We start from the raw sequence: 14,759 nt of genomic DNA, 5'->3' as shown, positions 1-14,759 counted from the left end.
GTCGACACAGTAACTGTCCAGCAGAACTTGATTTCCGTTTGTTTTAATTAGATGATAGAAAAACGTGAAGAATCGCTTATAGTCATTTCTGACTGATCATTAACCACTCAAAGCTCTGAGATATTTTATTTGTTGTTAACACACAGTTAGCATCTATGTTGAAGGCATTCTGATTCCTCGACAGACTTCACACTCAAACAGATTTGTTTTTAAAATATTTTCTCTCTATTTTAGGTTTTCTCTTCAAATCTGACAAGCCTAGTGAAATGATGGCAAGAGTGTTGCCATGGTTACATGTTCAAAATTCAGGTGAATGTTCACTGTGAGTAGTTTGATTTTTAAATCATTTCATCATCACTGAAAACATTCCAGACTGTATCATCACATCCTGCTGCAGTTTAACAGTGTGTGACTCCCTCTAGTGGATGTTGTGGAGTGTTGTGTTGTCTTTGCTCCAAAGGTTTTTGTACAGAGTTTTGGTGTTTCCTGTCACTGTGGGCCTCACAGCACAGTAGTACACAGCAGAGTCAGACAGCTGAAGCTTCTGGATCTTCAGAGGAACTGATTTTGAGGTAGAATTCACTTTGGATGAAAATCTCTCCTCATATTCCTTCTCTGTGTTCACCGTACCAACCTGAGAGCAGCTCAGTATGAATTTAGGGCTGTTGTTTCCATCCTGTTTGTACCAGAAGAGATAATAATTTGTGTCACTGGTCTCAAATGAGCAGTCAAGTGTAACTGTGTCTTCTTCAGCAGCAGTGACATCTCCTGTTGGCTGGATGACTCTGTCTGCTCCTTTACACTCTGAGCAAGAAGAGAACATGCAGAGGAAGAGATGAATCAATAAAGATGATTGATTAAAGGAGAACAATCAGTAGGTTTAAAGAGTTACCTAGCCAGAGAGTCAGAATCAGGATGTTTCTCAGCCAGTGTTTCATGTCTGCAGTGTGAGGGGAGGAGAGAGAGGAAGAACATTGATACTCTGATGGATCTGGGCCTTCACATCATTGGTCCTTCATCTGTATCATCTGTTGAGGAACTCTCTACATTTACATCTCATTTTCATTTCAACTGTTCAGCTCAAATGTTCTTCATGATGATTGTAGTGGACTGAACATAGGAATACACAAAGAAACTATATTCTTTCATCAACATTTTGATGGTTTAATCAAAAGGCTCTTTGTGCCTGTGTTGTGTTCATTTACAGGATCATATATCCTCTTTTATTTAATCTAGTTAACTTTTGAAAACTTTTTGGCTCCATGCATCTCAACTCTGCAGCCTGTCACAGACCAACAAGACCAGAGAAGACTGTTTGTCTCCTCTTTGGACTCAGATAGAGCTTGTCTGAGCCTGGACTCATCATCCTGAAAAAGTGAGACCAGCTGATTCACGGAATCTACAAGTTCAACTCATCATCAGCTCATCCATCACTGCATGATGAGGTATCTGGACTGCAACACATTCTGGTCCTTATTTCAACTCAGTTTAAATTTAACCTGTTCCTCCATGTTGTGTGAGTTAAGGAATGTAGACAGTGTGGGGCTAACAACTCCAAGGGTCCCTTGATTGAGTATTTAGCTGTGTGTGTGTCAAAGGTTAGCAGAAGACAAAGCAACAATTGAGGAATAAAACTGAGTTTGACCGTCATGTCAGATGGATTGAGATGTCTAAACTTGTACATTTCCAGAAAAGGATAGAGAGATCATTTATGGTAGTTATGGGATACAAGACCTAAGGAGTGACAGTAACATATTTAGGTGTTTATGGGAGATGAGCAGGGAGATAGACCAACTCCTTTTCTAGTCCATTGGACAGATGGACCCTCAACCCACAAATTGGAAGAAGTGGGCAGGCACAGCAAAAGAGACTTTAAATAGGCCTGCATGAGTAGAGAAGGTAAGGTGTTAATTGGTAGATTTCCTAAGATCGATGGTTTGATAGGATTTGTGATAGAGCAGAGGGCGAAGCATTTTGGCATTGCTTTCCTGTAGATTTGACAATGCCAGAAAGCAGCCGCCTCTGGCTTGGACGCAGGCTTGAGATCTGTTTCAATAGAGATTGCTCTATCATTCCATCCAGCCATGCCTCCACGGAATTCTTTTATCATCAAACTACACGCCGACACCTTTGATGAAGAGAGCCCAGAGATGACAATGACTTATTCAATGGAGGTGGTGTCACTTACAACGACTGCTCAATAATGTCTCATATATGATAAGAATGGTACAGAGAATATATTGTTAAGTTTTCCTTCTAAACTGTTGTAAAATATCATGTTTAATATTTTCTGTGAAAACAACTGTTGTTTAACAAACATTGGTGATATAACATTGACATCTAAAATATTCATTCCTAGATGATTTTTGATTCTATTGATATTCCCGTTTTTCTGTTTTTGAATCAATTGTGATATTGTTCATTCATTGTTTGATTCATTCTGATGTTGTTTCACACTAATCAAGCCAGGATTTATACCAGTTTAACAGTGTGTGACTCCCTCTAGTGGATGTTGTGGAGTATTGTGTTGTCTTTGCTCCGAAGGTTTTTTGTACAGAGTTTTGGTGTTTCCTGTCACTGTGGGCCTCACAGCACAGTAGTACACAGCAGAGTCTGTCACTGCAGCAGAGATGATATTCAGATCCACACGTTTGTCTGCTTTGTTGATGTCAGCTGAGAACTCAGAGTCAGTTGGATGAATGATTCCTCCCTCTGTGATGTAGAGCAGGAACTCTGGTCTGGATCTCTGGTATTGTCTGTACCACTGGATATTGTAGATAGCACCCTCATATTTACAGGTCAGGTTGATGTTTCTTCCCTCTTCAGCACCTTCTTCACTTCTTTCTGGCTTTATGCTGTTCATGGAACCCAGTGCTGCAAAATGAGTGTTATTCATGTTAGTCGTCTGTAACATTCTGACATCAAGAGACTCAACAGACCTACTTTAATAAACCAAATGTTCTTTTCTATCATGGATATTGTTACCGTCCACAGATACAGCTGTAGTTATTAAAGGAGACCAAATATGTGGTTCAGACAGCAGGTTAATGAGACTTTGATCCCTGTTCCAACACTTACCTATAAAGTGAGAGAAAAGTATAAAGAGGTAGAGCGACATGTCTTTAGAGTTGTTCAAGTCAAACAGACAGCAGATGTCAGCTCTTCTCCTCAACATCAAGCTGATTGTGCTTTTAGTTCCTCAAACACTTCTGCTCCAGTGACAGAAATAGTCTCATTGGTTCAGATGAAGGTCAGTGGGTGGAGCCAAAGAAAAACCTTTTTAGAGATTCTCTGCCTCCTAAAGTTCAGTTGAACCGGTGATTTGTGAATCCAGCTGTTCAGAGAAATGTTGACTGAATGTCCAGTTTCAGTCCTTCACAGCTCTGTGAGACCGAGGCAGGTGACAGGAGAAGGAAGCTTTGATCACCTCAACATTTAGTCTTTACTCTGGAAACATGGAGACTGTTTCATAGATCCTTTAAACACAGTGAAGAAATACTAATATTAATATGTTATTTTCGCAATGATCAGAAGCCATCTTGCCTTAATGTCTTGTCTCTGTTGGATGAAATACTTTGGATGACCCTGAGCCATGATATGTGGTCTAAAGCTCCGGACATACTGAAGGCCGAGAATGAACTTCCATGCTTTGCTTCTCTTGTTTCACAGCAGTGTGGCAGAGTGGGTGGGCAGATAAAGCTGTATTGTGCATCACTGTCAGTAACATGACAAAAGGTGGAATTGATCTAAACCTGTTTCATCAGCAGTCCTGCAGCTGTGTGATATTTAAAGACTTAGTAAAGCATGAGAGGAATTGACAAAAGTTCAACGATCTCTCTCTCTCTTTTTTTCAGTTGATCATTATTTTGTGGTCATCACATTTGTTTGCTAAAATTATTGCATGTTTTTTTTATTAATATATTGTTTTACATAATATTTCAATTCCAGGCTGAATGCCATTAATTTCTCAGATTCTAATTAAGAACCTTGACATCAGGATTTTAGTGGACTTTTCAATATTCATTAGTTATAAAAGACGATGCTGGAGGACGATTCTTAGCTTTTAGCTCAGTTCTCAGAGGATTTGTTGTCTGACAGAGTCTCAAGTAAAGACGTTGTCGACGCAGTAACCGTCCAGCAGAAGTTGATTTCCATCAGTTTAAATTTGTTGATAGAAACAAAAATCCCCAAGTAGTCATTTCTGACTGATTAATCAGTCACAGCTCTCAGATATTATATCTATTCAGAATAAAATAGGATAGATGTTCATTGTCATGTTTCAGAAACAACGAAACACAGTTAGCAGCTCTTCTTTGCTCCGTAGCAGCTGTATTTGTTGTTAACACACAGTTAGCATCTATGTTGAATGCATTCTTTCTCTTTGACAGATTTTACACTTGAATAGATTTGATTTTAAAACATTTTCTTTCTATCTTAAGTTTCTTTTAAAATCTGATGAACCCAGTAAGAGTGGAAATGATGGCAAGAGTGTTGCCATGGTTACATCGTCAAAATTCCGGTGAATGTTCAGTGTGAGTCGTTTGATTTTTAAATCATTTCATCATCATTAAAAACACTCCAGACTGTATCATCACATCCTGCTGCAGTTTAACAGTGTGTGACTCCCTCTAGTGGATGTTGTGGAGTATTGTGTTGTCTTTGCTCCAAAGGTTTTTGTACAGAGTTTTGGTGTTTCCTGTCACTGTGGGCTGCAGAGCACAGTAGTACACAGCAGAGTCAGACAGCTGAAGCTTCTGGATCTTCAATGGACCTGATTTTGAGGTGGAATCAAATGTGGATGAAAATCTTTCCTTAAACTCATCTGGTGTGTTCCCATCATCCTGTTGAATGCGGCTCAGTATGAATTTAGGGCTGTTGTTTCCATCCTGTTTGTACCAGAACAGATATGGACTTGTGTCACTGGTCTCAAATGTGCAGTCCAGTGTAACTGTGTCTCCTTCAGCAGCAATGACATCTCCTGTTGGCTGGATCACTCTGTCTGCTCCTTTACACTCTGAGGAAGAAGAGAACATGCAGAGGAAGAGATGAATCAATAAAGATGATTGATTAAAGGAGAACAATCAGTAGGTTTAAAGAGTTACCTAGCCAGAGAGTCAGACAAACAGACATGTAGAATAGTTGTGATTTTTACTGACTGCTGTCACGTTGATATATATGAGTTATGTACGAAATGCCACCAAAAATGATCTAATATGGTTTTCTGTATCATGATAATTAAAATCACTCACAGCTCACTGAAATTATATGAAACAGTCTTAAAAGTCAACTTGTTGTATTTTGTGTCTCACCAAAGAACAGAGCAGGAAGAATAATCCACAGCCAATGTTCCATCTCTACAACAAGGTTTAAATGAACAGGAGAAACTAGCTGTTGTTCAACATTCAGTGTGAGAGTTGTTCTCTTCACAGCAGCAGTTATTATTAACAGAATGGTTGAACACAGTGCAGAAGTAGAGTACCGCCTACTTGATGATGTCGCCATCTAGTGGATGTTGTGGAGTATTGTGTTGTCTTTGCTCCAAAGGTTTTTGTACAGAGTTTTGGTGTTTCCTGTCACTGTGGGCTGCAGAGCACAGTAGTACACAGCAGAGTCTGTCACCGCAGCAGAGGAGATCTGCAGAATCACACCACGTTTTTCTTCAGACAGTTTAGTCGAGAACTTTGTGTCTGATTTAAGAGACTCTGCAGGTCTTGTAACATTCAGCCCTGAGATGTAGAACAGAAACTCTGGTGGTTTTCCTGGATGTTGTCGATACCAGAAGAAATAATCATTGCCATCAGCTTGTTTGGAGTATGTGTAGGACAGAGTAACAGTGCTGTCTTCTAAACTGGACTCTTCATTCTTGTCTGGACTGAGTTCTTCACAGCTGACACCTAAAGGAAGAAATAACTCTGTAACTTCCTGACGTAAATATTTCATCTCTGAGGCTCTTGTAAAGTGGTTTATGTCACCTACCTGTTATTGTGAGTAGAAACAAAGTGACAGACAGACTGAAGTTCACTGACAGCATCTTAAAGATCAAGACAATCTGTTTTTGTATGAAACTCCACTGTGAGAGTTTGTCTTTTCTGAACTTGAGTCTCAGTTTCTCTCCTCCCTTAATCCCTCCCTCCTTCCTCTCACAGCTCTGACAGATAGTGTGTTTGTCACTGCTGTGCTGCTGTTATTCACTAACTTCCATCATTTCCATCTGGTAAGAAGCAGCTGATGAGGTAACACTGATTTACACCTGACAGCACATGTGAAGGTCCTGACTCGGCTCAGTCTTTAATCTGACAATGTGCTCCCCTTCACTTCCACATGACAACCATATTAATGACTGATTGGAAACTTGTCTCAAACAATACTGTTCACATTATTGTGTCCCATGTGAGGACCAGTCAAATCATGAGAGTCCTGTACAAACATAAATCACCTACAAAGTTGATTTTCAGCTCCAACCAGAAAGATTGTTTCCATCTGTCAGACTGTCTCTTCTAAAGTCTCATGGCTGATCATTATTGTTCATCAATCAGTCTGATTTTGTTGGTCAATCATTTCATGTGCCATGTATGTGTTAAAAATACTTTAATTGATAGACTGGATCTTATATATTCCAACCACAGTGAAGTTAGTTTCAGGTTGGATGTTGGACAGACATTGTCTCTGGATCCAGCGGCGTCAGTTTGTCCCGGTGTTGGCAGTCAGAGGACGTTAGCTGACTTCTGAAACACAGAGGTTTCACTCAGGGTCCGTCAATAAATTACTGTCTGACTGAAACAGTTCATGATATTTTCAATACCTTCCTGTTGGCTTGACCTTATCAGGAAGATCATGGATAAAAATGTTCATGTCATATTTTCTATTAAAATTGATTATTTATGATATTAATATTGTCTTTAGACTCAGCATGTGTTATCATTTATTTCCAGGTCATATGACAAAAAATGCTGATTTGTCATAGTAATAATGTCATTTGGTTTAGATTTTGCATCAGTGGGTCACATGACATGAACTCTACTGAAATGAATCTAAATTTATAATTTGTATTATTTAATGTAATATATGACTAGCAGTATAAGTCAATGACAGCAGGTGTGTCCTCATCATCCAGAGAGGTAAAACAATTCATCGTTGGTTTGGAGTCACTGTGTTAACAGCTGTAACCACAGTGACTGTGATAAAACAGGAATTAGCAGAATCCATCTGATATGAAGCTGTGGTTTGAATACCACTTCCCTCCTCTGTGAAGAGTAGTCAGATATCTGTGTTCAGGTTTTTGTACAGCCTCTTCTACACTTTGTATCACTGTGTTTCTAGAGCACAGTAGTAGAGAGCTGTGTCTGCCAGGGTTAGCTCTCTGATGGTCAGTGAGGTTGATGTTGGTGTTGTTTTAGATTGATATCTGATATCAGGAATATATTCAGCTGTCTCGCTCTTTGCTCCTTTCCAGAGTATAAACTGAGGAGCCTGAAGGTCAGAATGATGTCTGTACCAGTAAAGCCAAGGATAACTCGCACTTGTCTGGTATTGACATTTGAGTGTGACAGATTGTCCTTCTGTTCCACTGACTTCATCTTTTTCAGGAGAGATGCTGTCTCCAGCTATTAGTCCTGGAAAAAGTGTAGAAAATGAAGCCATTAGACTAACATTGTTCATGAGGCTGAGAGGAGAAGACAGTGGAAAATATCAAGTGTACAGTGTTACTCTGTGCTCCTTCACAGTCACATACAAACAATATCATTCAATGAACATCCATTTTGTCAATCTGATGAAAACATGAGGAGCATTGACTCTGTCAGAGCAAAGACATGAGAAAAGTGATGAAATCCAGGTTGTGTATATGTGGTTAATGCAGCAGGTTCAACAACACTTAAATTCCTGTTGTGTTCCAAAACTCACCTGTAAAGTGGCAGAAGAGTAAAAAGAAGTAAAGCAACATGTCTTTGGATTTATTAAAGCCAGACAGACAGCAGATGAGCAGTGTTCTTCCACTGCAGCACAATGAGGAAGGAATGATGTCATTGGTTGATTTGAGGCTAAATGGGCGGGGCCAATCAGCTCTTCACATTATTTTTTCACTTCAACTCAACCAATCCATTTCTGTCTGTTGTCACAGCAGCTCTGTGTGGAATCTTTATTGGTTGATGTTTTGTTGTATTTGTCATCAGTCCAGTGACACTGGCTCAGACTGTAATGGGTTCATGGTGTGTGACTCCCTCTAGTGGATGTTGTGGAGAATTGTGTTGTCTTTGCTCTAAAGGTTTTTGTACAGAGTTTTGGTGTTTCCTGTCACTGTGGGCTGCACAGCACAGTAGTACACAGCAGAGTCTGTCACTGCAGCAGAGATGATGGTCAGATCCACACGTTTGTCTGCTTTGTTGATGTCAGCTGAGAACTCAGAGTCAGTTGGATGAATGAGTCCTCCCTCTGTGATGTAGAGCAGGAACTCTGGTCTGGATCTCTGGTATTGTCTGTACCACTGGATATTGCTGATAGCACCCTCATATTTACAGGTCAGGCTGATGTTTCTTCCCTCTTCAACACGTTCTTCACTTCTTTCTGGCTTTATGCTGTTCATGGAACCCAGCACTGCAAAATGAGTTTTATTCATGTTAGTCGTCTGTAATTTTCTGACATCAAAAGATTCAACAGACTTTCTTTAATGAACCAAATGTTCTTTTCTATCATGGATATTGTTACTGTCCACAGATACAGCTGTAGTTATTAAAGGAGACCAAATATGTGGTTCAGACAGCAGGTTGATGAGACTTTGATCTCTGTTCCAACACTTACCTATAAAGTGAGAGAAAAGTATAAAGAGGTAGAGCGACATGTCTTTAGAGTTGTTCAAGTCAAACAGACAGCAGATGTCAGCTCTTCTCCTCAACATCAAGCTGATTGTGCTTTTACTTCCTCAAACACTTCTGCTCCAGAGACAGAAATCATCTCATTGGTTCAGTTGAAGGTCAGTGGGTGGAGCCAAAGAAAGAAAAACCTTTTTAGAAATTCTCTGCCTCCTCAAGTTCAGTGGAGCCAGTGAGGTGATTTGTGAATCCAGCAGTTCAGAGAAATGTTGACTGAATGTCCAGTTTCAGTCCTTCACAGCTCTGTGAGACCGAGGCAGGTGACAGGAGAAGGAAGCTTTGATCACCTCAACATTTAGTCTTTACTCTGGAAACATGGAGGCTGTTTAATAGATCCTTTAATTATAGTGAAGAAATAGTAATATTTATATTTTATTTAAACAATGATCAGAAGCTGTTTTGTCTTAATGTCTTGTCTCTATTAAAGTGTTGGATGACTTGTGGTCACAGCAGTGTGTCAGAGTGGGTGTGCAGAGAAAGCTGTATTGTGCATCGAAATAAAAAAATACTTCATTAGCAGTCCTACAGCTCTGTATCATTTAGGGATGCCCTGATCAGATTTTTTTTTACTCCCGAGTCTGAGTCCGAGTCATTTGATTTTGAATAAATGCCGATACCGAGTCCCAATCTTTTATCATACATTTAAAAAATGAAGAAGAGCGAAGAAACAGATTCAGGGTGTCCCTTATTTTTTATTTTATTCACCTTATTTTATCATCTAACACTTTTCATAGATGTGAACAAAAAAGCAGGAAAATATCCGGCTCCACTATGTCTCTCTTTACATCATTTTGTCCCGTTCAGCTAAGAAAGAAATGGTTGGCCCCACACGTCCAACCTCTTGAGCATAAGAGAACTTTTTTACCATTATTTTCTTAATTATTATATATTTTGTATGGAAACAGAATCTATTTCAGAAGTCAGTGGGCCACATGACATGGAAGCTATTGGGAAAAAAATCATAGTTTCTTCATATTAATATTCATATAGAATAGAGGAAGCACTAAAGTACAATAAAAAGAGCTCTGTCTCATTCGTCCAGTTTACTAATACAATCTGCTGCTGGTTTGAAGTTACTGGGTCACATGACATGGAAGATATGAAAAAACTGCAATTATTTTTATATTAACATATTTATGCTAAGTTATTTAATGACGGTCCCTAAATCAGTCTCCAGCGCGAAGCTCTGGGAGGTGAGCTGACCGTCCTCCTGCTGCTGACACTGGGAGAACCTCAGTAAAGTCGCGGCTGGACCCGAGTGAATATCTGCCAAATATCCCTCAGCAGAATGCATAAAGGGGAAACGATCACACATCAGATAACCTTCCACAACGATTGCAGGCTCTTATGTTTACCAATACCCAACCCGTGCCTTGTGCAAACACATTTTTGAGCATATATATGTATATGTATATGTATATGTGTATATATATATATATATATATATATATATATATGTATATGTATATATATATATATACATATTAGGGCTGTCAAACGATTAATTTTTTTAATCGCGATTAATCGCATTTTGTCCATAGTTAACTCGCGATTAATCGCAAATTAATCGCAATTTTTTTGGCACATTTTTTTCTGTTCTAAATGTACCTTGATGTATTTTTTAATGTTCTTAATACTTTTAACAACATAAGAAAGGACAAATATGCTTGCATTATGAACATTTTTGGCGGGGGGGGGGGGGGCCTCTCTGCATCTGCCCTGTGTTTGGCTTGCAAGTGATATTTGAGACTCAATGTACTTCGATGGTAAGTCATTTCATGTCGATAGTACATGCAGATAACTTTTGTCCTATCGACCGAACCATCTGGCAGTGTTTCGAAAGTAGTTTGCCGTTCATACCGTAAATGACCAAATAATATCCGGGTTTCAATTATCCACAGGGTCCCTTTAAACGCCGGTGCAGATGTATATTTTGGTAAATAACCGCCGGTTCCAAATAAATGTCGGGTCTAATTTTTTATTTTTTAAAAAATTAAGGAAGAAGAGGTGTCCACTGACACTGCACGTTTTTCTTCTTCGCCTTTTTCACGCAGTGTGGTGCTTTCTGTCAGTCAGTATCACACTGATGATCGCCATGGCTCCGGTGCAGCAAAACAAAAAGTACCACTTGAAATTCAAACTTTGTTAAAATATGCAGAGGAAAACTCGGGAGAAGCAGCCGCTAGATGTTTCTCTGTCGACCAGAAGAGAGTGAGAGAAACGGAGCTTGAGCGTCTGTCCGAGGAGGACAGCAGCAGGGCCAGGCTGCCTGCTGGAGGGAGGAAGAAGGCTAGCGAGGAGCCTGAGATAAACATGCGGGGATGAGTTATCAGCAAACGGGCACGCCACGAGAGAGTGTCCCGCAGAATGATCAGGACGATGGAGAAACAAATGTCCGCCACCGTGAGTGACAGCAGAGATGAGGAGTTTGCAGCGAGTGCTGGTTGGCTGAATCGTTTCCTCCGCCGCAACAACTTCACTTACAGGAGGATGCCAGAGAATTCACAGAGAAGCTGGAGAAGTTTGTAATGTTTTCATCCAGGATTATTGTGAGGAAGGAATTAAACGCCTATCCCAAATTGCCTTTGGGTCTGTTAAGTGATTGAAACAACTAAACCCCCCGGCTATTATTTGGTATTTTACGGTAAGTCCTTTCTCAATTTCCTCACTTTTCAGTCCACCGTGTTTTCCCCGAACCGCCAACCCTGCTGCATCTTCTTCTGATTCCCTTTCTGCCACCCTCTGGATCAAGACTACAGGTGCCACTGACGGCCGTAAATCTTTCAATGCGCGTTTTGTTTTTTGTTTTTTTATACCGAGCGTTAATCGCGCGTTAAAAAAAATTAACGGCGTTAAGAGGATGTTGCGTTAACGCGTTATTGACGCGTTAACTTTGACAGCCCTAATACATATATATATATATATATATATGTATATGTATATGTGTATATGTGTGTGTGTATATATATATATATACATATATACATATATATATATATATATATATATATATATATATATATATATACATACATATATGTATGTATATATATATATATCCCTGATTGGGATGTAAAGTCCGAATCCGATCGAGTCTGAAACCACGTGATCGGCCCCGATTTCCAATCACGTGATCGGATCGAGACAACTGATGAATCTTGTCTGAGCCTGGACTCACCATCCTGAAGAAGTGAGACCAGCTGCTTCACTGAACCGACTACGTCATCATCTGACTGTGTCCTGACGACCGAGGATCACAGAGTCTGCTCGCCATGCTTGACGCTTTCTGGGAAATCCGCATCATGGTCCATCAAGGCATTAATTAATCAATGGAGGTGATGCCCCTTCTTCCGACTACTTGATAATATCTCATACATGTGATTGGAACGTTACACACAAGATACATTTCTGTTTTCATCATATTGAAGATTTTTTATGTGAAAATAAATGTTGTTTAACAAACATCAAACAACAACTTGTTGACTCAATATTGAAATCTAGAGGAATCTGGAAGAACAACAAATTAGATTAATCTATGATGCTTTATAGATTATTCTTGTCAAAGTGTTTGAGATCTGATTTCAACATCAAAAGTCTTTTCAGTGCTGCCCGTGCTGCCCTGGTGAAATGTACTTCAATGTTCTGAGTGAATATGTTGTCAGCGGTATAAATTCTAAAGCTTTACATCTCATCATGATCCCAGACTGTATCATCACATCCTGCTGCAGTTTAACAGTGTGTGAGTCCCTCTAGTGGATGTTGTGGAGTATTGTGTTGTCTTTGCTCCAAAGGTTTTTGTACAGAGTTTTGGTGTTTCCTGTCACTGTGGGCCTCACAGCACAGTAGTACACAGCAGAGTCTGTCACTGCAGCAGAGGAGATCTGCAGATGCATTCTGGTTTTATCACTCACTTCAGCAGACAGTCTAGAGTCTTGATTTTTTAATATTTCTCCTGTTCCTAAGTGAGAAATAAGGAACTCTGGTGGTTTTCCTGGATGATGTTGATACCAGAAGAAACGATCATTGCCATCAGCTTGTTTGGAGTATGTGTAGGACAGAGTAACAGTGCTGTCTTCTAAACTGGACTCTTCATTCTTGTCTGGACTGAGTTCTTCACAGCTCACACCTAAAGGAAGAGAAATATGTTTTATGCTTTGGAGGAAAAAAAGCTCAATATAAATTAATCACATTTGTCAATGGAATTGAACTTTTTCATGCTGCATAATGTAACATACCTGTTATGATAGAGAGAAACATCAGAGACAGCCCATAATAGTCCAGTGACAGCATGTTGAATAAAGGTAATGTTTCTGGTTTGTGTATTAAACTCTGCTGAATATGGAAGTTCCTCTCTCTTCTGTAGTTCAGTAACAGCTCAGCTCCTCCCTGAATCTCTCCGTCTCCTCTTAGATCTGTATTCTCTCTCTCACAGTTACTCGACCTTCAGCTCTGAAATGACTCTGATGCTGAAGTCAGCATCACATAAATCATGTTTCTCTCATGTTGTACTCATAAAATCCTCTTCATGACTACAGTGCATGAGGCTCATGTACCCAGAGATGCCATCTGGTCCACATGATCTCAAACACTAACAGTTCAGTCAGCCAACCTCTGCTGAATATGACATTTCTTGTTATAGTTAACATTGAATGATCTGTAAATCAAACTGTTGTGAGACACTCCAGTTTCTCCACCAGTCAGGACAGACACCTTTTGCAGCTGAGTTGTCTTACACATTCCGATTTAACACTTAACTGTGACAGTTTGTTTTTCCTTATGGAGAGGTAACAAATGTGGCTGTGTGTTGTTTACATGTTTTCAATGGGTTTGGAGCCTGTCATCAGCTCTGTGTTCACGTTAGGAGGTTTAGCTAAGGGACACGGCCCACTAAAACAGAATGTATCTCTCATGCCAGTTGTTCAGTATACATTTTCATATAAGCATGGAGAGACAATCTTGTCCACTTGAGGCTGTAAGCTCCACGGAGTGATCTCAGCAGAGTTAGATAATGTACAGAAGAAGGAGGCAGGTCAGCTTCTTTCTACTGCTGGATCTTTGGACCCTCGCTTCACCAAAGTGAGCAATTACACAATGTAGGAAGGTGCAAGTGAGCCTTTTAAAATAGGCCCGCAAAAGTGGAGAAAGGTGGTGGTACTTTGCAAATTTCCTAAGATCGAAGGCGCGATAGAATTTCTGATAGAGCAGAGGGCAGAACTTTGTCATATATTTGAGAACACCAGGGAGCGACCGCCTGGTTCCAACACAGGCTTGAGACCTGTTTCAATAAAGATTGCTCTATCATTCCACCCAGCTTCACCTCCACAGATTCCTTTATCTACATACTACAAGCTGACACCTTTGATGAAGACAGCCCAAAAACTACACAGCTCGGATTAAAAGCTGTTACAAAGTCATCAAGTGGTGAGCCAGAATCAGACCACAGAAGCATGTAAGATGTTTACGAAACTTCATCTACTGCAGCAGCATCATCCTGTTATTATCTGCTAATCTGTATATTCAGAAATTTTTTGGGTTAAAGATCTACTTCTCTGTTGTTTTAACATGTTCTCACGTGTCTGAAATATTGTATTTGCAGAAGCAATTAACTGTCAGTTGTCCCTCAAACAAAGAAGAGACCACCTGGATGTTGAGAGGAAGTCTAGTTTATTGATGTAGTCCAATATCACATCCACCAACGGGCTTCACAGGCCAACATCATCAACAACAAGTGAAAACTCCCCCAGTCTGTCCTGCCTCAACATGTGGAGAACTGGTTGATGGCTCAGTGCAGGACATTAAGGAGAGGCTCTCAGCTTAAGATGAGACATGATACAATCTACATTCATTTACCAGTCTGAGGGCTTACAGTAAGTCCATTATCAGTTCTTAATG

At 39.9% G+C, this 14,759-nt stretch overlaps 1 protein-coding gene and 1 gene segment (V, D, J or C); both read right to left on the bottom strand.

The window, feature by feature from the left end:
• Positions 1-472: 472 nt before the first annotated feature.
• LOC115572834 (uncharacterized) lies at positions 473-5,384 on the bottom strand (the record flags this gene model as incomplete). Its single annotated transcript, XM_030403291.1, has 3 exons — positions 5,310-5,384; positions 4,683-5,014; positions 473-841 (listed from the first exon to the last, which is right to left on the bottom strand). Coding segments are annotated over exons 1-3 (744 nt in total), but the record flags the coding sequence as incomplete, so codon positions are not given.
• Positions 5,385-6,637: 1,253 nt separating this feature from the next.
• Positions 6,638-8,884, bottom strand: LOC115572833 (T cell receptor alpha variable 12-3-like). The segment is given in 3 exon segments: positions 6,638-6,725; positions 8,304-8,592; positions 8,797-8,884. Coding segments are annotated over 3 exon segments (417 nt in total).
• Between the last annotated feature and the right edge of the window lie 5,875 nt (positions 8,885-14,759).

Source organism: Sparus aurata, chromosome 21, assembly GCF_900880675.1.
Source record: "Sparus aurata chromosome 21, fSpaAur1.1, whole genome shotgun sequence".
Taxonomy (NCBI): Eukaryota; Metazoa; Chordata; class Actinopteri; order Spariformes; family Sparidae; genus Sparus; species Sparus aurata.
The sequence above is the reverse complement of the archived record's forward strand: the minus strand, read 5'-3'. Positions and strand labels throughout refer to the sequence as shown.